This window comes from Cimex lectularius, unplaced genomic scaffold (assembly GCF_000648675.2).
Source record: "Cimex lectularius strain Harlan isolate CLEC.00 unplaced genomic scaffold, Clec_2.1 scaffold287, whole genome shotgun sequence".
NCBI classification, from domain to species: Eukaryota; Metazoa; Arthropoda; class Insecta; order Hemiptera; family Cimicidae; genus Cimex; species Cimex lectularius.
This window is the reverse complement of record NW_019392990.1, coordinates 327,802-350,333: the sequence shown is the minus strand read 5'-3', so window position 1 is coordinate 350,333 and position 22,532 is coordinate 327,802. Positions and strand designations below refer to the sequence as shown.

Here is a 22,532-nt window from a genome sequence, read left to right as displayed (position 1 = left end):
ATCCTCGTTTTTTAAATAAATACTTGTAGTCATTATAATGTTTTTTTGTTTACTGGAAATTTTTAAAGAAAAATATAAGACTAAATAAAAATTAAATTGAGGAAAACAATTTTAACAAAAAATGTGTGGTCTTTAGTGACCGTTAGCCAATGATTATTTGGAGATCGTGAGATGCGGTCTAGTGTGACTTAGGTTTTAGAAAAACATTTTCTTCATCGTGCCAACGTTTCGATCTTTATTGAGATCCTCTTCAGGGCCTCGGATTAATAAACATTGTTTAAATTTTACAAATACATGTACGATGTGGAAAAAAATCAAGTTATACAGTGCTAGTAATTTTAAATTCAATCAAAGTATTTGTACTCACTTTTATTGTTTGTTTTCTATGTAGATGTTTGAGATTCTTGCGTGTCATGTTAAGAGTGCCAATGAGATATTGCTGTTTTATACAGGGTGAATTGCTACTCGTGCTACAAACTTCTCCAGTAGATTCTTCACCATAAAATGAACAAAAAAGTTCATATTGTCCATGGTCCGATTCTCAACCATTTCAGAGTAATTTCGCTTTTTATCGATTTTGAAAGATATCACGTCCTGGCGTCGGAAAATCGTGATATCTTTTAATCTAAACATTTCTCTTAAAATCTATAAGCACCGTTGAAATCCCCGTTAATTTTTAGAGAGAATCAAAATCATAATTCCATTGAAATTTTTTAATTTAATTTAATGCCCATTTAGTATGTAATGCTTAAGAAGTTTACAAACAGCTAGAAGGTCAAGGAAGAAAGACCCAAACGTTTTGCCACCTTCATCTTCTTATTGAAAAATTAACGGGGATTTCAACGGTGCTTATAGATTTTAAGAGAAATGTTTAGATTAAAAGATATCACGATTTTCCGACGCCAGGACGTGATATCTTTCAAAATCGATAAAAAGCGAAATTACTCTGAAATGGTTGAGAATCGGACCATGGTCAATATGAACTTTTTTGTTCATTTTAGGGTCAAGAATCTACTGGTGAAGTTTGTAGCACGAGTAGCAAGTCACTCTCAAACATTAGCAATCCTTGAACCACCATTTTTTCTCTTTTTGTCATCAACATCTTGGTCTCACAACCACTAAATAAGAAAATGACGAGTGCGTTGGAAGCGTTATTAAATCAGGTAGTTTTCCTCAAATTTGCTGCCTTCTGAGACTAAAATTAGAAACTCTGGATTACTTTATACACTTTCCGATTTACACAATTTTCCACTCTTTTTGTAGTTCTGGCTGAAATAAAACACAAAAAATTAGCCCAAACATTTTGCCACCGTCATCTTCTTATTGAAAAATTAACGGGAATTTCAACGGTGCTATTAGATTTTCAGAGAAATGTTTAGATTAAAAGATATCACGATTTTCCGACGCCAGGACGTGATATCTTTCAAAATCGATAAAAAGCGAAATTACTCTGAAATGGTTGAGAATCGGACCATGGACAATATGAACTTTTTTGTTCATTTTAGGGTGAAGAATCTACTGGAGAAGTTTGTAGCACGAGTAGCAATTCACCCTGTATATAAATGCGTTGGAATTTGAACGGGTGGAGAAGGAAGTCGGAATAGAGAGACTTTTTTATATGAGGAGTCGGGTTCTTTGAGGTAAAAGGAGCCGACAATGGGAAAAAATTGGTAATGGTTCGGCCCGATTATCCTTTCAATATTATATAGACGGGAATAATTTAACAAAAATGTTACTATAGAAACAAGGAAGAAATATTCAATTCAATATTCAATGGAGTATTTCCTCCTCATGCGTTGATCACCAATTGCATTCAACGAGGCATCGATTTTATGAGGTTTGGAATTTAGTGTTATGGAATATTTTCAAACCCATCAACGCCGTTCTTAATTTCTACAAATTCTCTGGCATCTCTGGGCAACTTTTTACGCTCTTTGACAACTCGTCCCAGAGGTGTTTAAAAATAGGGTTTAAGTCGGGACTGTCCACTCCAAACTTCGAATTGAAGCACGTTCCTACTAGCCACCAACGATCCTAGCTGTATGAGGCCTTTCATCGTTATGCATAAAAATTAAACCGTCGCAATTAGTGGCATATCAAGAACAACTTCTTTTGATGACACATCTTCAATGCATTAGGGATGAAGATCAAATTTGTGCGATCTTCCATGGACATGCCTGCTCAAACCATAAAATCACCACCTCCATACCGGAGAGAAAATTTTGCGGGGATATATCGCTGTCCTGTTCTTCTCCGAGATATTCAAATATTACTATGTTACAAAAGCGCTAGAGTGCTACAAGCAACTCGTTTCTTGATTCAAATACATATTAAAATATTAGAAAAATCCTTACCTTTAGTACAAAATTACAATCAAAGATCACATTTGGAGGAAACACGAAGCTATTGGCATCTTAGGCGTTTCAGAGGACTGTCGGTGGGATCCAGGTTTTTATGGTGGCATTATTTTGACTTCTTGGGATTTCTAAAACAAAAGGGATTTGAAGTTCTGCGTGGATGGCAATGCTGGAGACGAAGTGAGAATTTGGACAGTGGTTCGAAAGATTTTGAACTTTGTGACTGGAGTCTTTGGAGGTTGGAACCGTTCAGCTAGGGTTTTAATATTCGCCAATATTTATCTGTTGTTTAGCAGTATTTTATCACTGCAAAGTCTCAAATAACAGACGACTTGGCTGCTGGGAGAGGAACATAATTATAGTAGAATGGAGGAGAGTCAGATCTTCTATTTCCTCACCCATTCTGAGAAAGAAGAGAGATGTTCCTAGATGTCCTAGGCCGCTACTGGCTCTCGGTTTTTGAAAGCAATGCTTTCCAATTATGAGAAATATTGTATAAAGATTGTTAGAAAAATGTACAGTATATATTGAAAAAAGAATGGGACCTTGTGAAACACTTTAGCATAGTGGCATATGACAAAAATCTGTTTAAATTCGTACGAGAAATCTAAATTGTTTTTCAAATAAAACGTTTGAAATTTTTATTTAAAAAATAAGTCTTTTGATATTGGTTTTAAAATAACACTAATAACTTATTTTCCATAAATTATTACTTTATTCAATTTCTTTTATGTACCAAAATTGCTTACATAATGTTAGAATGTTCTCGACTTTTTAAAAAGATAGTTCCTACTCACAGTAAGGAGGTACTTACTGTGAGTAGGAACTATCGTTTTAAAAAGGATTGAACACCACACTCACTCCATCATTTATCATTTCTATGTTCTCGACTTTTGTTCTGATGTTTCATTTTCTTTGTCATGCATTGGTTTTCAACAGTTTGAAGAAAACCTTTGTTTATTTTTGTGTGTAATGTTAATAACGATAAAATTTTAAGGAATACAAACGGAAAACTATTCTTATGGAAAAAGTAATTAATATTTTTGTGTGTTAACATTTTTTAGTCAATTTAAAAAATGTGCGTTTTTTTCATATATTAGGACCAAATTATACATACAAATAAAGTAATATCTTTACTTTTGTTTCTAATATAAAAAAGTGATAATATTTTCCCGAAGTTCTTCTATTAATACGAATAAGATTGTCATTAATAATATAAAGACAATAAACCAAATACTATATATTGTTTGAATTTTCAATTTTTAAGTTTCAACATGGAACTTAACATCAACCGGTTGATTGTGGAAGGTTTCCAGAAATTATTTTAGCCGATCGGACCGGGAAGATTAAAATGCAAATTCTGAGCAGAACAGCCACGCACAAAAAAAGGGTAAAATTCAGCCATTCAAAGGTTGTTTTTATAATTTTTTGAAACTCTCTTTCTACCACTCTCTCTTTATTTATTTCTCTCTATTTACGAATGAAAAAATAAAACCATCAATCAATCAACCTCTCTACTTTTATATTTATTTGTTTATTTGCCGAAAAATATAATTTACGATTTTCTTGTATGTAAATATTGTTTTTTTTTTTTTTTTTTTTGCTTAATGTTAGTTTCACTTTCGTTTTTTTTTTCTCATATTGAATAAAACGAATGAATTTGTGTGCTCATTTGTTTAATGCTGTTGTTGGAGCAGTTGTTTATGTTTATATATTAATATTTGTATGTCCACTGACGGATTTTTCAAGAAGAGATGTTTCTCCTTCTACTCTGTTTTATGTTAGGTATTCATTTTTGAACTTCCACTATACCTTTTCCTCTCTTTTCTCCCACACTCTGCCTCGATCTGTCCCATTCTCACATTTACTCTCCCTCAATCGTTGTATCTATCTCACTTACTATCGTACACTTTCTCTTTCGTTCTTTCTCTCTCTGTCTCTCTCTGTCTCTCTCTCTCTCTCCCTCTGTCTGTCTCTGTCTCTCTGTCTCTCTCTGTCTCTCTCTGTCTCTCTCTCTCCTCTCTATCTATCTATCTATGTATCTCTCTCCTTTTCTCTCTCTCTGTCTCCCTATTATACCTTGAAAAGTATTAAAGCTAGACGAAAAAACTTCTAATAATTAACTTTATTGTTTATTTATTAAATTCATTAGTTTTCGTGGTCCGATTTACCAAATACCTTCTTTCCATTAATTAATCTTTATGTAAGATATTGAAATAAAAAAGTTGCTGTCCGAGTGGATCGAAGTCACGATAGCTCAAGTGGTTAGAGCAGCGGCGTTAGCCGAAGGTCGTGGGTTCGAATCCCGCTCGTGACACTGGCTTTTTATTTCAACCAATACATTACATAAAGATTAATTAATTTATTATTTATCTTCGAATTGTCTCAATCAATTTATTTTAAACTGTTCGATCAAACAAAATAATATTTAATAAAGTATATCATCTCTTTAAAGTTCTTTTTCCCATAAAACGAACTCTGAGATATTTATGGTTAATATTCAGTGCATTGTGTGCTTCTGTGTATGTGTGGAGTGAAAATGATAAAAGCCTATTTATGCGGAATGCTGGTGATAATTTTTTTTTTCAAATTCCTCTGTTTTGTCACTGGGGCAGAGAAAGCCGGAAAGTTATGGAGCCCCCTATTGGAATTCAGACCAGCAGGCACGGGAAATGGCTTTCCAATATAATAACCGGGCTTTGTGCTTCTTCAGTGACGGGCAACACGTCGCTGTTAGGCCGGGGCTTCTATCCAAAGACCGGGATGAAACACAACGTTTACAAGTAAATAGACTTTTGCCATATAGCTATCGGAAGGAATCCCCATCAGACCTCTCAACAGGATCAAACACAAGCCAAAGAGCCTACAGCATTCTCAGAAAATATTGTATTTACTATATACAGTTGTTATTAATGTACAATATCTGCGTCGATATTTTTGTAAGTGCTTTACAATTGTTTTATTCGATTTAATCATATATCTACTCAACAATTTTTTTAAACCTCGTATGTAATTGACGGGTTGTTTTCAATAGCAATTTACCATTTCTCAATATTTGATCTAACATTTTAATGTTCCAATTATGTTGAATTGAAGACACAATTTTTTGTGTGTGATAATTCAGTGAGTTTTAATCAAAAGATAAGGAATAATTTTAAATGCATGGCTGCAAATATTGCTTAAATACACAATGCTGTTCTTGGAACATAAAGGAATATTTAAACTTTCCCATGACTAACTTTACATCGTTGAACTCGTTGAATTTACAATAAGGAGTGAGTAATCATTGAATTAAGTACAATCTGAATAGAATGCCAAGACGTTTTATGACCCAATTAAAGTAATAAGATAAATTCATTTTTGAATATATTGAACTATAACATAACAACTCCATAAATCCACAGTTATTTTGAACAATAACTCTTAAAATATTCTGAAAAATTATTTATAAATGCCTTCCACCTTTTATTGCTCATTTTGCTTTGTTCCCTCTTAGACCGGTAAGCCATGGTCTGTATTTTTCTCCCTCTCTCTTCCTCTTTCTTTCTATCTCTTGTCGTCTATCTATTTATATATCCATTTTGTTCTATCTTAACTAGCTGCAATCTCCAATGAATATCGTTGTGTGTAATTTTTAGGATTTTTTTCGTGTTAAGAATCCTTTATCAAATTCAACTTTTGAACAATGGATAAGTCTGATCATTGAACAAATTTAAAATACTCTTGTAGAAAAGGAGCTAACTTATGTTGTACTATTTTTACCGGAATAATTTTTTCTGAATTTCCCTCGAATATTGTGCAAAATCATCTCGTGAAAATTGCTCATAGCACGTACAAGCATATGAATTCCTGCCCTAGGTCACAAAAAATTATAAATTATGATTTTGATTTGCCAAAATGGTAGACAAAATGTTGAATCTTCAAGTTATCCTGAACGCTTTTTAGTGAAGTCTTACCACTGAATGATTTGATTGTAATGAAACATAAAGTATCTGGTTTTTAGGATTTTAAGCTTTTTTACTTTTTTAAAATATTGCTTTCTAAAATGTTAACAAACCCTTAAGAACTTAGTTCATATTGGGTACAAATCGCTGAGGAAATTAACTTAAGCTTTGTAGTTCAAAAAAACAATATGGATGGAAGTTGTATTCACTCAACGCCTTTGCTGAATTAAGATGTATCTTCATCGATCCATCAATCTGTTTACATAATTGCTTGTTTTATATTTTTTCAAATCACTTTTACAACAGTGGAAAAAAGAGAAGAAGACAGAATTGTTTCTGGAAAGTCCAGTTCTTAAGTTATGAAATTTGATATGAACAGAACAGACCTGAGTGTCTAAGGAAATGAATCCAGTTTTGAAGAAAATTGTTGCCTCCGGAGGACGATATAGATACCGTTGCGGGAGAAATTGTCATAGCAACCAGCGCAGTTGGAAATACGACGCAAACGCCAAGTGGGGTCCAAGACCTGGACCACTCTTGTACTTTCGACATACTTGAGACACCGGCCAATAACAAGATAGAAAGCGGAGAAGGACAAAATTCAATCAAATCACTTAGAGTATAAATAAAAATAGAAAAACAATGCGTCGATTATTTTGAAAAAGAAACTGTATGTAGATATTTTTTGGAAATGAGAGTATAGTCTTTTTAACAAAATTCAATTTGTTCAATAATTTTACAAAAATGCATATCAATATCCCTCCAACATTTTTGAAGGTAAACAAAAACACCTGTTAAACAGATATTCGATTCGAGCATAATAAAACTATGTTAAACATTGAAAATATTACTCTTCATTTCACGAAATTGTATTTATGCTAGGATTAATTATTCAGCTTGGTCGACTATTTTGTTTATGCAAAATTACACAAATCCTGAAAACAAAAACTGAATATCAAGCTTATTTCAATATATTAATTAGACGTATATTTTTTAGGACGAGTAGGAAAAGCAAAAGCACCAAGGTGAGTCCTTGGTTTGAGTAAATTTCACACACATTTTGACAAAAGCATTATTTAAAAAAGCAATGTATTGAAAATTGTATTTAAAAACATGCTGCATCCAGTAGGTTTTCTACTTATAAAATATAAAACATACGCCAAAAATGCATTTAATATATTTCAATACATGGTGAAGAAACTATGATAAATTTTCTTTCCACCCACAAAAATATACAAAGCCTATTTTTTTACAGCGAAAATTTTAAACCAACATATCTGCCTTAAGTGTAAAGGAAGGAGCACAAAAAATAGTCTCTTACAACCGGGGAATTTTCACCGTCAAAATACTTCAAAGAGGAGGCAGACTATACAGCCTACGTTGTAACTTTTAAGAAAATGATCTCGCTCGTTTGCACTTTCTTTATTTGATGTTGTTTTTCTCAGAATTGTCGTACTTTGCTGTTATTGTTCACCTAATATTTTATTTAAATTTTCTCGACACATTAAGAGAAAACGTTTAAAATGTTTCAATTTCAATTTGAAAATTCGTGAGATTATAACTGCACCCTGTACATATTTTATAAAAGAATGTCTAGTCAATTTGTTGCGATAAAAAATACATTATTTGTGAAGGGGTGCGTGTGACGAATCCTAGTTGTGTGACAGCGAAAGAGAGAGAACAAGAAAGAGAAAGAAATAGAGAGAATGAGGAAAAACAGAGAATAATAGAAAACGAAAGAGAGATAGTGACCGTGAGAGAAAGAGAGAAAGAGAAAGAGGGGGCGAGCGAACGTGAGATAGAGAAAACGAACAAAAGAGAAAAAGAGAAAGAAAGAGAGAAGGATAGAGAGAGGGAGAGAGAGGAAGAGAGAACATGAGAGGAGAAGAGCAAATATAGAAATATAGGAAAAGAAAAGTGAGCGTAGGTGTGCGCGCGCGTGTGTGTATGTGGGCCTTATAGTTAGCTCTAGCTACGTTTTGTCTATATTGAATTTATTTTACGAGGAAGCGAAGTTTTTAATAAAAAACTGTGCTTTCAACTTTTATAGAAGAATTAAAGGCTTTACAAAACCAGGAGGGAACGCAATATTCACGCTCCAGGAAAAACCTTCATTGATCCGAGAGAGTCAGACGATACGAAAATTAAAAACAAAAATGTTATAAATAAACTGCGATTTACGAATTTGTTCGATGATGAAAAGATTATAAAATATAAAAGTCGATTTGGCGTGGTCTATCGGCTAGATTTATAAGATAACTGAAAGTCAGGATTCGCGCAAATCCAGGGTGTAAAGCCTTCATTCACAAGATGGTACACGTGAGTTGGACTACGGATCTAAAACGTTTCAGAGCATTTTGTATTTATTGGGGCAACTTTGTTTCAACAACTCCTTCAACAACTTACCTCTCACTGCCCAATATTCTAAGATGGATTGAAAATAAAATTTAATATAAAAAATTAAAATTTAAAATTTGTAATCACTTGATTAAGCAAATAATTAAATTTACGTTACAATAATGGTTTTCTTTCTTTTTTTTTTTTTTTGAAAGTTTACCTACATAAATAATTACTAGAAAACAGTTCAATTTATTTTTACAGTAAAATTATATTTTATCGATTTCTTGTCGTTCAATTTTGAAACTAAACCATAAACCAGTTTTAGCCAAAATAACTGCAAAACCCTGACTCCTAAAAGTTTGAGTTAATAGCCTTCCAGTTAATGAACTTTGGTCAGGTGTTTAATCATTACTGATCCCCTTGACTGAAGTGATTCGCAACTTCGAGGAATGAGGTTAAGAAGATATACATTTTTGATATGATAACTCGAGTTTGAAAGCGATTGATCGAAGTAGAAACGGTTTGGAAAATTAAACTGGCATCAGCTGTTCGGTCTGCTGACAAGTTACACTTGTGACCTCATCTGGTAGAAGGCAGTGTCGCCATGGTGAATGACACCAATCAGCTTGATTATGCAGGCGCATTGAGTTCAGTTTCAGTTTTCGAATTTGTTGTAATAAAATGAAATGACCATCAGATATTATTTACGTATTATATAGGTCTCTTACGTATTATCAAATATATTCGTTAAATTAAATCTTTTCATATTCAAAAAATTTGACATAGCTTTTGCAATAATAACACTGTATGTGTGTGACTACATTAAAACTAATTTAACAATTATTTTCCGAATCGTTTTATAGTTTTAATGGAAATGATTTTTTAGTATATTCCCTGTTATTACTTACAATTATTGATCACTATCAATCCCAAACATTCTGATCGACATTTTAACAACAAAACTTTAGAACTCCCATTAGACTTGAGATGGCAATATCTATTCGATAAGTTTACATTAAAAATAATGGCTTTCGAATCCCAATTATATACAAAATTAAGTCTGCTGCGTACAAAAGCATTAGTTTATAAAAATCGGGCAAGAAAAATTCGTCCCCTACTAGTGACTAGTCTTCTAAACGTATGTTAGGTCGCCAATGTAATAAGACGTTTGAAAACATTGTCTGTGTTCCAAACACAATATGCCGCTTTCTAAGGAAAAATAGAAATATATTTTTACGGATTATCAGGACATGGATCAACATGTAGCAACCTCCAAAATGACTTAAAGAACTACAAGTGCTTGATAAAAATGCTCACTCTCACTTATCATGGCTCAATTGCAATAACAAAATGTCTAACAATTGCGGATAGTTAAAGTCCATTAGAAAGGTTAAAACACCGAAATTTCAAACCCAAGGATAACTACATATTTTTGAAATTGTAAAGAAAATACAAAATCTTAAAGTGAATAATAAGGTTTTCGCTCGGCTCAGAACTCACGCTGTATCAAATTCAATGAAAAGATGGACAAATTGGCAAAACAGCAAGCTATGAGTACAGTAGGAGTGATTTAGGGTTTCAAATACCATATACAGAATTTACAAATGCATTTAACTTGCAACAATCAAAAAATGGCAACTAATATACCAAATGTCTAAGAAAAGGAATTTTTACAAAACTCTCCAACCAAAATACACACATAGCTGGTATTAAAGATTTACAAATAATAAAGAAAAGGGCAAAACAATAAATAGGTTACGTTCTTACCATGCGCAGTGCAAACAATATTTACTTACAATTAATTCGTTTATCTGCAAAAAACTGCATGGATATAGGTTCAGTGGAACATACAATTATGATGTGCCTTAAATTCAGTAAAGATAGAATAAAATTATTACAATCCTTAGGAAAATATCTGGAACTCCCGTTAAAATATTAAACAATTCTTGAATCAAGAAACTTTAATATATACCGGCTAATTTTCGCCTATTTAAAGCAAATTATACATGTTAAACACAAAATAATACAAATAAATTAAATATGCTATTATTATTTTTATTAAATCCACTTTATTTTACGGACCCGTTGACCAAATAAATTCTTTCAATTAATAGATTTTTATGTAAGGTATTGGTGGAAATTAAAAAGTCAATGTCACCAGCAGGATTCGAACCCACGACCTTCGGCCAAATACGCCGCTGCTCTACCACTTGAGCTATCGTGATTTCGATCCACTCGGTCACCAACTCGCCATCTCAACCTACAACCTTTCGAATATTCCCTCCTTTTTGCCATTTTTCAAACGTCGTGTAATCAAGATTCGATTCTCGGCGACAAATGAAAAAGAAGGCCAAATGTATGCAATAATAATAATAATAATAATATAGCCTCAGCATAAGTATAGGCTCATCGTTATCCTTTTATTCTTCCATTCAAATACTATCATTAAAATAATGCTACTTAACAATAATACAACAAAAAATTATAAAAATAAATGGTTAAATAAAATTTATAAATGACAATTTAAAAAAATAAAAATTTTAAAATAGTAACAGTTTTCAATAATAGCAAAAGTTTCATTTAAATATGATTAAACGGCGTTGATGTTTTCCCCTCCCGTTTATTATACATTTTGCGGCCCNACTATATATATATATACATATAAACGTATGCAGCAGGCGATCGTAATACGGTCGGTGTATGATTTCCATTAACTGGACGATAAACAATCTACAAATCCAATGAAAAGCTATCTTAAATTCGCTTTTTTTCAATGACCTCGTGATAGAATCAATCCGTTAATGGTGAGAATTATTGGATTTATTAACGGATTGGTCTTGGATCGGGAAAAATTATGACGTACACTTGTAAGAATCGGCTAGTCAATATTGCTCAATCTAACAGGCCGAGGCCAATGTTGGATGTTAGGTCGAAAATGTAGTCACATTGCTGTCCGTTAGGGCGTAGGTAACCAACATGTCAGCCATGAATTGAACAGCTGTTTTTTGTTTACACGTATTTTTATTCTTAAATACTCATTAATTAATACGTTTCTTTTATTAATTTCTGTCCTGTCCTTATGCTCTCATTCATAAAAGTACATCCCCTGTCCTATAAAGTTGTACGCTGTTAGACGTTAGGAACCAAGTTAGGTATGCCGGCACGAATTGAAGCGTGTCATTTGTTAGTACTTTTCGAGTGCATAGATAGCATTTTGAATTAAAGAGTTGATTAATTTCCGTTTTTATTAAATTTTGGCATATTACAATTTAACACAAAAGAAAACCAAAACAACAAGCCTTCAAGGTTTAGCTTTATGTTTGGTTCTACCAATCGCCACGGTAGCATTGCCGAAAAATTGGAGTTTAACATGCTAAGAAAACAAGGGCATTTCTCTATTCGAGTTAACATCTTACAAACATCGTGAATACACCTATTGTAAACAACAAAAGCTGAAATTGCCGGTGGACTGCGAGAAGTGATTGGAACAAGCGTGTGTGTGTGCGTGTGAACACGCGCAAGCAGATTTGAGGTTATATATATAAATCACTATTTTCCATAATACTACAAAAAACCATCTTCTACAGGTTTAAGTAGTAAAACAGTAGAAAAAACGTCACACCGACCGTTATTATTACATTACTTCTTTTGTTGGTAGTCTGAAGTAATTTCATCGACTAATGGGAATGTGTTTTGTTATATAAATACATTGTAATCTGGAATATTTTTAAAGACTGTGTTTTAGTACTTTTTTGTCAGCGTGGAAAAAAGTGTGCCTTTGAAAAAAAAAAAGTGCTTTGTAGAATGTATAATACTGATGATCGCCTCCAGCGAAACTTCACGTTTTACATTCATTTTCGAAGAAAAATTGCGTGCTCGTGTTATCGGACCTTCAGTGTACTCTATCCGTGTTTATTTTACAAACAGTTCATTCTTCGTCATTAACTCATATTTCTCCTCTCTGGACAGTATACACATTAATTCTTTTTACATTTTACTATTTATTGTTTTTCGTTATCCGCCAGTACACATGAAATGTACATTTACATATATTTACGTCTAAAAAACATAAGATGAAAAATTACAGGAAGCAAATGGCTGCCCTCTGGGTACATCGGCCCTTCGCATTCGGAAATGCGCATTAGTTTCCTGGTGACAGCCTGGGTTACATCAGTATTTTTATCCCAACCACACTCCTGCCGACGCCGGAATTTGCGGAGTCACATTCGCTAATATTCTGTTATTGGTAACTTTGAAAAAATTATAATTTTACTTACTTCTATTGAAATGGTCTAATAAAATATTAAAATGTATTCATTTTTACTAACGTGGGCGCAATACTGACATGGAATTTCCGATTCTAATTCTAATTTTATATGATAATGTTGTCTAATACAACATTATTAGACTCCTATCCGAGCGTCCTTATTTGAGAAAAAATTAATTAATTTACATAATTTCTTTAAATATAGGTTTTTGGTCTTTCTTGCATATATTTTAAGGTAAAAATATATCAGTCAAATTGTTATTTTTTTGTCTTAAGATAAGAAAGACCGGATTATATTAAATGAGATAAGAACTGTAAAAAGTTAAAGCAAACCAAAACGGACTTCCAGCAAAATTAGTCAGATCAATACGAATTCGTTATAACCACACTTTGTAGTACTTAAGAATTATTTTTTATAGAAACCAAAAACAGACTTTATTGGACTGATTCAGAAGTGGGCATTTTGTTTTCTTTGTTCTTTCGTTTTAAACTTAAAATTTATGACTCCTCTAGATTTTAATCAGTGTCCACGGTACTACAATCGTCCACCATTTATTTTCACTGAGCTTATGTCAACAACTTTTGCTTTTTGGATGTCTTTATACGGCAGTATAATAATGATACTTCCTCTCGCCGATGCGCAGTCATACACTTAAAACTTCATAATTTTATCCATGTTCAACTTTATTAAAACTTTCTAAACCTAAATTTTTTAGTCTTTGTCAACCAAGTTTTGATTTTTTGTGCGAAACGTCTTTTACGTGAAATAGTATGGATGAATTGAACAAAACATCTCAACTGTACTAATTTATATTTTCAATTCTAATTTATTTATGGTAGTTAAATTTACAGAACATTTTCGTAATTTTTCTTCCTCTGATAGTGCATAAAATTTACTTAATCCAATTAAATAATTAATTACAGTAAAAAACGTAAGTGGAGTAATCGCTAGTACGGCGCTTCGCTATCTTAAACCAACACGACCGACCCGTCATGTGGGGTTTTAATATATCCAACCGCCTTTCTCAGCAGAAATTTGTACTTCGTGGTTTTCATTTTTCGAGGAGAGCCAAAGCGAACTCGTACTTTTTTTTTACTTCACGGAAAAGTATAAAATTCCTCGATGTATTTTTAGACTATGAAAGTCACCGGACATATCCACATATTCAATTTATAATCGATTTCGTTCAAATTATTGTCAACGTTTTGTTTAAGGTAGAATTATTTTGTATAAATTATTAGTTAAATATAACTGTTTTATGTACATGTACAAATATTCATTAGTTGACATATGTGCATATTAAACGTAAACGGCTTGGGAGTGTTAAGTGTAAACAAAAAACGTTTACTTAATTTTTTAAACAAATCAATACTGTACTTGAGAGTATTATAAATTATGTTTTTCTGTTGTGATGATCTTAGAAATGTGTAAAACATGAAAGTAATTATCAGTGGTAAGTGTAATTATAAGATGGTAGTAATTACAGCAATTTTCTAAATTAAGAGCACAATTGGTTAAGTTTTTCCTTTTGAGGATCTCGTGTGTTAAACAGGAAGCGATTCACGATTTTTTCAGAATTGGAAAAAGCAATAAGGGTGGTGTTCAGATGGATTCGTTTTCCCACTGGTGCTTCCTAGTCGCCAGGAGTTAATGCCATGCCGTGTGGCCGAATTTGATTTCTGATCGCTGGGTTCCGATTTGTCTATATCTTCTCTTCTTGCTTAACAATACAGTAATATCTATTTATTCTACTGATACCCGGTCGTATATGTATTTTAAACAGTTTTCATCACCCAAGTTGAAATGTATTGTAATAACATTATTTATACACTCCTCCTACGTTATGGTTTATTCATGTAATCATATATTTTTAATAGCGTTGATTTTTCTTATTTTAATACAAATACAGCCTTATTTTGTCATTCAACGCGCAAGGAATTTTTGGTGACACGCTTTTTTACTTTTAAAAGAAATAGGTACATTTTTATTATAGCTAGATGAACTATATTTACATAGGGAAATTATATTTTATTATATATTATGTTATATGTTTTAGAAAACCGAAATAAAGAATAAAGTCCGATCAATTAAAACTTTATGTTTAAATTTAGAAAGCAATATTTAAATTGTGTTTATTTTGTTAAAACTAATTTAAATTTAAGTAAATTTTGTAATAAGAAGTTTTTAATATAAACAAATTTTAGTGGTAAGGTACATGCTAAATAATCTTATTGTTGACAATGGTACTTACTAAAAATAAACTGAAATTTATTTTATGATGTTCCTACTATTGTATATATCGGGTTGTCCGGAAAATAATGCAGGATTTTAAGTTTTCATTAAAAAAAATCTATATAAAATATTCTGTTTACGTTTACAGGATTANGTATGGGAAATTATTTTGATTAAAGAACATTGCTTTAAAGTAACTAGTTTCTTTTTTTTTGTTTAATACCAAAATCCTGCATTATTTTCCGGACAACCCAATAAATACTTTTTAGGACTTTGAATCAGTGTCAATATTATTTTACTGAAGATACAAAATATTTATTGTTACTGCTAAATCCATTAGATTTTGTGGTCCGATTGACCATATAACATCTTTCAATTAATTAATCTTTTTAAAAAAAATAATAATTTATCTGAGAATCGAATAGATTACACGACATTTGAAAAATGGCACAAAGGAGGGAAAATCCGAAAGATGGAGTTGAGATGGGGAGTTGGTGACCGAGTGGATCGAAATCACGATAGCTCAAATGATAGAGTAGCGGCGTATCAAGCCGAAGGTCGTGGGCTCGAATCCCGCTCGTGACACTGACTTTTATAACTCAACCAATACGTTACATAAAGATTAGTTACTGTTAAAGTTAATTTATAGTTAATTTTTGGTCATTTAAATACTTGCGTTAAATATTTTTAATTAGTCAAAAGTTGTTGTTTTCAATGTAATTCGCATGACGAGCCATAGTGAAATATGACCTTGTGCATACAATTATGTTTCATATATTTTAAACTAAAATATAGAAAGCCGATCAACTGGAAATACACACGGGGAATTTTTTCATCTACGCTCTCGAAACTTAACGGCTTTTTAAGGTTGTCGTAACATCTAACTTTCCGCTTTCCGCCTGGTTGAGCTTAAAGTGGTTGTTTTTTTTTTTCTTCAAGGCTGGAAAACTCGTAAAGAACCGTGTTCATTTTTCTTCTTCCTATAATACCAGGTTGGATTTATCACCTAGTCACTTTTTTCTCAAAGGAGGCGATCCGATTTATTTATTTTTTTTACACCACCTGCCAACATGTTGCTTAAACATTATTGCATCAAATGAAGTTATTGTTTAATCTCGATGGACCATGTTTGATTTCATCAACCGTTAAGTACCTAATGAAAATAACAGGGATATAACATTTTGATACCCATAAACATTTATCTTCTTTTGGAAAATGTTTATTATTTTTAAATCCATCTCTTCATAGAAATTAATTACCTTTCAGCCTCTGGTGGTTTTCTTATACCAATCATTTCCAATGATAACGTTTTCGTTTATATTTCTATGGGCAATTTGTGAGTTGAAATTTTCTAGAAATATATTCACATTGACCGTTTTTGTTTATTTGATTTCATCTTCGATAGGAGTTATTTATAAAATTTATCATATTCTTCTTCTATGTCGTAAGTTTTCGGCTCATATGTCATAAAATGATTGTATGATTTTCTGAACTTCGGATTTTTTTGTTTATCTGAAGTTTAATCCTACGATGTCATCCTTAAGACGATTTCTAAACCTGATAAACCCTATTCCTAAACTTAATCAGAAGTTAGCGAAACAATTCAACTAGTTACTAAAAATTAAAATCAAATTTTCAATCATTCTTTTGGTTTGCATGTAAATGTCAGGCGTTGTTTTCTTTTCATAAGGGCTCACTCAATTTAAACAATAATTGAAGCTTTAATAAACATTACATTCTATTTTAGTCAAATGACCCAGTTTTAAAAGTATGTTTTTAATTTTTACTTTTTTTGACAAAAAGCCGTAATAACTATCCAATAAAATGTATCTAAAATTTTGGGAGTACCTCATTCATTAACTAGCAGCAGTTTTAATACTTTGTTAATAAATTAAATACGTAGAGTTGGCAAAAATGTTTGACATATAAAATTCTAACACTATTTGTACAACCAATATTTTCTTGCGTCAACTGTGCGTAAATAATATGTATAACGTTTACAGTTTATACGTTTTCTTTATGACTCTAAATGTATATTTTATTTCTTCAAACTTGTGGGAAAAAGACATTTGTATGGTAAATTTATATATAAATATATATTTTATATATACATTTATATAAAAGTAATTTCTCATAACAGAAAATACAGGAGCTTTGCGGATGTCGAGGGTGGAGTAAAAAGGCAAAGGATTGACCGTGGGAGGGGAATATAAAAAGAGTTTTATTTCAAAGCCACCCGTATACCAGTACCATCCTGCCCAATAAGAAAGGTAAGAGTATGAATCACCTAGGTCACGAGGACAAAACATGTTTTCCGGGAAATTGGCTTTTCATAATGCAGCCGCGGTAGACCAGACCCGTCCTTTACTTCGTACAGAGAAGGAGCGGTCTTCCACCGCTTTATCTTTCATGCCGCTGCTTTACTAACGGGCCCCTTGAATGATTAAACGGCCATTAGGCTGGGCGTTTTACAATATTAAAATCCCACCTGCATTGTAAACTCGTGGACTGGAGTGATGGTGTTGACTGACGATGCTGCTGAGATGACCTCCAGAGCGGAGGGGTTGACACTCCTGTTATCGGGGTCGATCTTCCTCCAGAGCTCAGAACGTCCGCCTTAAACAAAAATATGTACAAATTTAGCACACATAACTATATTTAAATAAATAAACATATAATTTTATTTATTATTTCTGAGAGAGAGAGAGAGAGAGAGAGAGAGAGAGGGAGGGAGGGAGAGAGAGAGAGAGAGAGAGAGAGAGAGAGAGAGTGGTGAAGGAGAGAATCGGACGAATAAGAAATGTAGGATAAGAGAGTTAAAGAGAAATAATAAATATGTAAATTGCGAAAAAAACGAAAGAAATCACTATAAGTGTATAGAAATAGGCATCCGACTCGAACGTGGTCGAATCCCTGCCTAACCCATGGATTTTTAATTGTTTACAATATGGAGAAAGTATTGCAAAGCGGTATAAACCTTCGTGAGCGATTCCCAACGGGTAGTTGGATATTAAGCCCACCTTTATGACAGGAACTATTTTATTTTTGTAGATAGAAAGAGGAAATGAGGGAGAGAGAAAAAAAAGAGAGGAAGGAAAGAGATAGGTAGACAGTGAGGAAGAGAAAGAGAACCCGAGTGAACAAGAGAAATGTGGCATAAGAAATATTAGGTATATAAATTCGTATAACAATGGAGAGAAAAAAGCGGGAAATACCTAATAATAGAAATAGATACCTAAATAGAGCAAATGAGAGAGAGCTATTGAGAGGGAGTACGAGTGAAGGAAAGAATGAGATAGAATTTGTGAGAAATAGAAAAGAGATAAATCGAACAGGGAAGAATAAAACATATATAATTTACAAACCCAATTTACTAATATTAAAGGAAATTTATTGCCTAGTCAAGCTATTTATTTGACATTAATGGACCCTTGACCATGTGGAATAAATTATTACAATTAAGGGCTATTATTTACTATTATTAAACCAGAAACGTATCATAAATTTCACAATCTACGTTATACGATAAAACAAAATTGGTATAAAAGGAGAGAGTGCAAAAAAGATAAGAGATATAACATGGGCACAATAACATTTTTGGGATAAGACCTACAAACTATTGTTTGAAGTCCTGCCCATATTATTTTTAAGACTGTGGCTTTTCTTGGTACTTGACGTTTTTAACAATATAAGAAAAATATTTTCCCTTTATTTTTCTAAATTCTCATTAATAAAGTAATTGGTATCGGTAATGTTTCTTATAATAATACTAAGAACGTAATAAAAATTGCTGTTAAATTTTCAAAAATAATTAGCTATGACCCTGTATTGGCTTATCATTGTGTTCCCCTTTTTTTATTGTTCTTTTTTTGTCTAATACAAAGTAGTGGATTAATGCTTAAATACAATGTGTGGTGTTTAGTGATCTTACTTGATGATTACTCGGAGATCGTGAGATGCGGTCTGGTGTGACGTAAGATTTTTTTTCTTTTAAAGGCAGCGACCCTACTGGTCATTTAGGCCATGAGACAGTGCGCCGGTGGCATCGCCGAGCCCCGCAGCACCCGGCACCAGACCGGCCCAAGGGCTAGACAGTGGAGCCAACAGGATCTTTCGCGATTTTTAAAATTTGGACCCTGTCGCGCAGTGATAATTCGAGGAGGGGTCGGTGTCCAGTCACCAACGACACCTCCTCAAGCTCACCGTGGATATCTGGATCCCAGAGTCCTGAGTGGCCCCCTAACCCAGCCCCGGACCGGCCCGCAACCGAGGACCCCGAGGGTCCGACCCCGACCGCGAGCCCCGCCGCAATCACCGACATGGGGTTCACCCAATGGGAGCAATTGTATAACTAAATTTTATTTATTAGTTTCGTTTTAGCCAGCAAGTTTAATATGTAATCTATGTAAGGTGAATTATTGTTCAGAAAAATATGTATATTGTTGGGGATTTGGTAGTGGGATCTAGCAGAGGAATATAAGGGGCAGTCAATTAAAATGTGAATTATAGTGATAAGAGATTTACAAGTTAAGAAGGATAGTTCCATTCCGGAGAAATATTAAGCCAATTTTAGGAGCATAACTTTTTATAAACCTGCATACTTTAAATGGGCAGAAATTATTGAAAGAAATGTCCTTTTCAGATTCTAGGGACATAACTAAGAATTTTCTTCACCACTTTCCCATTATTTTTAGGTTGTTTGGTGGGTCAGGTGGTTTCGCTTCGAGCGAAGAGTCCATTTCATTCATGTTTTGCAACTTCACTACAGTTGTGTTTAAAATGAGAAAAAGGAAAAAAAATAATGAAAAGTTAAGAAAATATATATAAAAAACAATAGAAGGACAAAATTGGAAAGAAAAAAAATACTAGAAATAACTTAAATACTCCTTGAGAGAAAGTAGAGAGAAATAGTCGAGTTAATCCTTTGGAGAGATAACAAGATGATGTTGACTGCTCAAAGGTTCATACAAGACTGATTGACGTAAGTTTAAAAAAACATTTTCTTTATCGCACCAACGTTACGATCTTTTTGAGACCATCTTCAGTGCCTGGGATTTATAAACATTATTCAAATTATTATTTTTCACATCTTTCATGTATTTGTACAACTTAAACAATGTTTATAAATCTTAGGCCTGATATTTTTCTTGTTTTCAAATAATAGTCCTTAATTGTAATAATTTATTCCACATGGATAAGGTCCATTAATGTAAAATAATTAGGTTGACTAGTCAATAAATTTTCTATAAAATAATGATTTATATAAATTGTTTAAACTATACAATTATATGTAGGATGTGAAAAAATTAATTTAAACAATGTTTATAAATCCCAGGCCCTGAAGATGATCTCAATAAAGATCGAAACGTTGGCACGATAAAGAAAATGTTTTTCTGAAACCTACGTCACACCAGACCACATCTCATGATCTTTAAATAATGGTAAATGCAATGATATTGAGTGTTTTATTGCATAGAACGTACATTTTATTTAAAATGAAAAGTTTTATTGTAACTAATTTGAAATAATTATCGTTAAAAGAATACACTGATATTTTGAAACGTAAGTAATGTTTAAAAAATAATCTATTGTGCAGGAATTTTATCTGGAGAATTGACAAAATAAACCATTGAAGAAATTTCCATTCACGCAGTTAAATCATAATTTTTGAATTTTACATTTTTTTATAATTTATATTCAAAATATATAAAAGTCATATCGAATCATCCGTGATAATAAAGAAGTGAGAAAGCACGTTTTTTCTCCGAGAAGCGTTAAATTTACCAAAATGAAAAAATAATCCGGAGTGTACGCTGGACCGTATTAAACGCACATAGAAGGAGGTGAAATTGCAGTGGTCAATTTATCTTCATTCACCTTTTTCCCAACATATTTCTTCTGCTCGCTAATCTATCTTGATCGCACCTCTGACAACGAAGGAGTTGTTTATTCCGCAACATGCCCATTTAGGAGACGTTAACATTTTTTTACCGTTTAAAATTTGAAATTATGAGCTGTTTTACGAGTTTATAAGCAGATCATGCAGGTTTGGCCATTATGGTTAAACAATGGACAGTACATCAACGGCTTTTTTATGAATTTCCTCTTATCGTGCTACATTCTTTGTAGTTTACAAGGTAAGAACAAACTGTATATGGGCCACAATGATGGATTGTATACACATGCTTTTCTGACCTTTCTGTAACAATAGAAAAACTTGTTTTTACGACTTTTTTTTCAAATTTGTTTAGTTCGATGGCATGTTTGCTCCCCATGTTTTATATGATATTTAATGGCAAGCATAATACATTATATTTCGTGGTACGATTAACCAAATAACTTCTTTCAATTAATTAATCTTTATGTAAGGTATTGGTTTAAATGAAAAAGTCAGTGTCACGAGCGGGATTCGAACCCACGACCTTCGGCTAATACGCCGCTGCTCTACCACTTGAGCTATCGTGACTTCGATCTACTCAAGGCAAGCATAATGTTTGCTCATAAACTATAATTACTTAACCTCAAAGAAAAATTATAAACTTTAGTTTTTAATACAAAATTAAACAACTAGAATAATCCGTAATATATCGTTTGAGTTTTAAATATTTACATTAATTTCAAATATATTTATTTTAAAGTTTTGAAAATGTATCTTGTTTATATTAGGAAAAAATTTAAATAACTCAAATTTCTATTATAAAACTGAATGAAGTTGTATTTTTTAATATCACTTGATGTGAGACGTGAAAAATGCAGATATTTTCCGAAATAATAATTTAAAAAAGTATATCCATTAGACGAATGGGTGAAAACCACGTTGAAAATAGTTGTAATCGCTAGAATTGATTCCAGTATTAATTTTTGTTCAAAAACAAGTGCAAAATTGTTTCCCGCCTCTATTAATGGTTGTTTCGTTGCTAAAGTCCCCTTAGGTTTACCCAGCAAGCCTTTCAAACTTAGTAAAACCCTGTCCGAAACAAACCCTTTTGATTCACACATCGCTAAAAGCACACTGCAAACACTGTACAGGTCCCATTTCCTTTGAACATATAATGTACACCTAACGCCCTCTCATGGTTGTATACCAGTTCGACGCGTTTATTTTATATCGTGGTTTCGTTTATTAAAAAACGGCACATTTATGTGAAAGAGAGGTAATTGAACCTAATTTCTTTCTAAAGTTCTTTTCTAGCTCTGTTAAATATAATTTCTTAATTAATACGAAGCTGGGCAAATTATAGGGTGAAATAGAGTTTTTTCATACCAGCCTTTGTTTCTAACAATTAACACTTGGCTAATTCGAAGAGAGAAGAACAAAAGTATCCACCAATTATAAAACGCGGAAAACGCATGAAAGGAAACGCTATCAGTGTTAAAACATAGCTGGAATT

At 32.5% G+C, this 22,532-nt stretch overlaps 1 protein-coding gene across 1 annotated transcript in view; it reads right to left on the bottom strand.

Moving 5' to 3' along the window:
• Window positions 1-22,532, bottom strand: part of LOC106670304 — a 281,929-nt gene that overhangs the window by 191,812 nt on the left and 67,585 nt on the right. Inside the window, exon 4 of the mRNA XM_024229610.1 lies at window positions 17,630-17,757. Coding sequence (XP_024085378.1) covers window positions 17,630-17,757 — 128 coding nt within the window. The remainder of the gene's footprint in view (window positions 1-17,629; window positions 17,758-22,532) is intronic.